The sequence below is a fragment of the Lactuca virosa genome, chromosome 1, assembly GCF_052849685.1.
Source record: "Lactuca virosa cultivar CGN04683 chromosome 1, Lactuca_virosa_CGN04683_v6, whole genome shotgun sequence".
Lineage (NCBI taxonomy): Eukaryota > Viridiplantae > Streptophyta > Magnoliopsida > Asterales > Asteraceae > Lactuca > Lactuca virosa.
In genome coordinates, this window is record NC_136426.1 from 43,492,933 (window position 1) to 43,494,982 (window position 2,050).

The 2,050-nt window shown below is 50.0% G+C and overlaps 1 protein-coding gene across 1 annotated transcript; it reads left to right on the top strand.

Moving 5' to 3' along the window:
• The first annotated feature begins 516 nt into the window (after positions 1-516).
• LOC145113393 (uncharacterized) lies at positions 517-1,845 on the top strand. Its single transcript, XM_079049497.1, has one exon. It carries the CDS (start codon positions 517-519, stop codon positions 1,843-1,845), a length of 1,329 nt encoding a protein of 442 aa, XP_078905623.1.
• Positions 1,846-2,050: the final 205 nt, after the last annotated feature.

A 2,050-nucleotide genomic window follows, 5' to 3' on the forward strand; every position in this document is an offset into this window, starting at 1 on the left:
GACGGGTCATGGCGTATGTGTATTGACTTCTCAGACTTGAACAAAGCGTGTCCCAAGGACTGCTACCCCCTCCCGGAGATCGACCAGAAAGTGGAATCGCTACAAGGGTTCAAGCTGAAGTGTTTCCTAGATGCATATAAGGGGTATCATCAGATTCTGATGAGCGAGCAGGACGAAGAGAAAACGACTTTCTACACGGATCATGACACCTTTTGTTACACCAAGATGCCTTTTGGTTTGAAGAACGCGGGTGCCACGTACTAGCGCCTGGTCGATTCGATCTTCGCTGAGCAAATTGGGAGGAATATCGAAGTGTGTGTCGACGATATGGTGATTAGGAGCTCCCATGAAAACAAAATGTTGCAGGACATCGAGGAGACTTTTCGTACACTAGAAAGGGTCAAAATGAAATTGAATCTGGCTAAATGCACATTCGGGGTAGAAGAAGGACAGTTCTTGGGATACTATGTTACCAAACAGGACATCTAGCCTAGCCCAGTTAAAGTGGACGAGTTTATGGAGACACCACCCCCAGGCACTCTCAGGGACGCACAGGGTTTGAATGGGAAGATCACGGCTCTGAGTAGATTCATCTCGAAATCCGCTGACAAGGCCATGCCACTATTTCATACACTGAAGGGTTGTATTGAAAAGAACAACTTTCAATGGACAGCCACGACGGAAGAAGCGCTCCAGAAGATTAAGGAAGCACTACACAAGCTACCTACGCTGGCCAGCCCCGTCCCGGGGGAAACACTGCAAATGTACCTCTCGACCTCAAACGAGGCGATATCCTCGGTGTTGACCGTAGAAAGGGAAGGAGAGCAGAAGCCAGTATATTTTGTGAGTAGGGCATTACAGGGTCCTGAACTCAATTATCGCACCCTGGAAAAACTGGTCCTGGCACTCATTTACGCGGCGCGTCGTTTGAGGCGCTACTTCCAGGCGCACCAAATAGAAGTGCTAACAAATTGCCCCATCAAGCAGATATTGCTCAAGCCAGAAGCATCGGGCCGGCTAGCAAAATGGGCGATCGAGCTGGGGGAGCATGATATAAGCTATCGTCCAAGGACAAGCATTAAGGGACAAGCACTGGCTGATTTCTTGCTCGAAATTCCGGATGAAGGAAACTTAGCCAAGGAAGGAATCTGGGCGGTAGAGGAAGTCCCAGCCAACGACCACTCGTGGACGCTATACACCGATGGGGCGTCCAGCAGGGAAGGCTCGGGTGCAGGCTTAATCTTGACTAGCCCAGAGGGAGAAGAAGTGACCTACGCTCTTCGGTTCGACTTCCACACCTCGAATAACGAGGCGGAGTACGAAGCTTTGCTCGCAGGGTTGCGCTTAGCCAAGCAAATAGGGGCGAAGGCTGTGACAGCCCTGACAGATTCGAGGTTAGCCGCGAACCAAATTAACGGAAGTTTTGAGGCAAGAGATAAGAGAATGGAGAGATATGTGAGAATGGTGAGACAACTGATCCAGTCCTTCAGAAAGTTCACAATCAAGCAAATACCTCGGAGCGAGAATAAAAGGGCAGACGCTTTAAGCAAGTTGGCATCCACACGTTTCGATCATCTGTCGAAGAAGGTTTTGGTAGAAGTACTCAGGGAAAGGAGTACAGATGAGCAGCAGGTGAATACCTTGACAACTACTGGGCCCACATGGATGACACCATTTATGGAATATTTGCAAAGAGGAGTGTTACCAGACGACCACAGTGAAGCCAGGAAGATACGAATAAAGGCACCCTCATATGCATTGATAAACGGGGAGTTGTATCGAAAAGGGTTCACGGCACCATGGTTGAAATGCGTAGATCAGGCTAGAGGGATGGATGCGCTATAGGAGGCGCACACAGGTCAGGCGGGCGCGCACGAGGGAGCCAGGGCTTTAATGGGTAAAGTGCTCCGGATGGGGATATATTGGCCCACTGTACACCAAGACGCACTCGGAGTGACTAGGAAGTGTGGGGAATGCCAGTCTTACGCTCCAGTCCAAGAAAACTCGGCAGTATTGCAGAACATATCCAGCCCGTGGCCATTCTACCAAT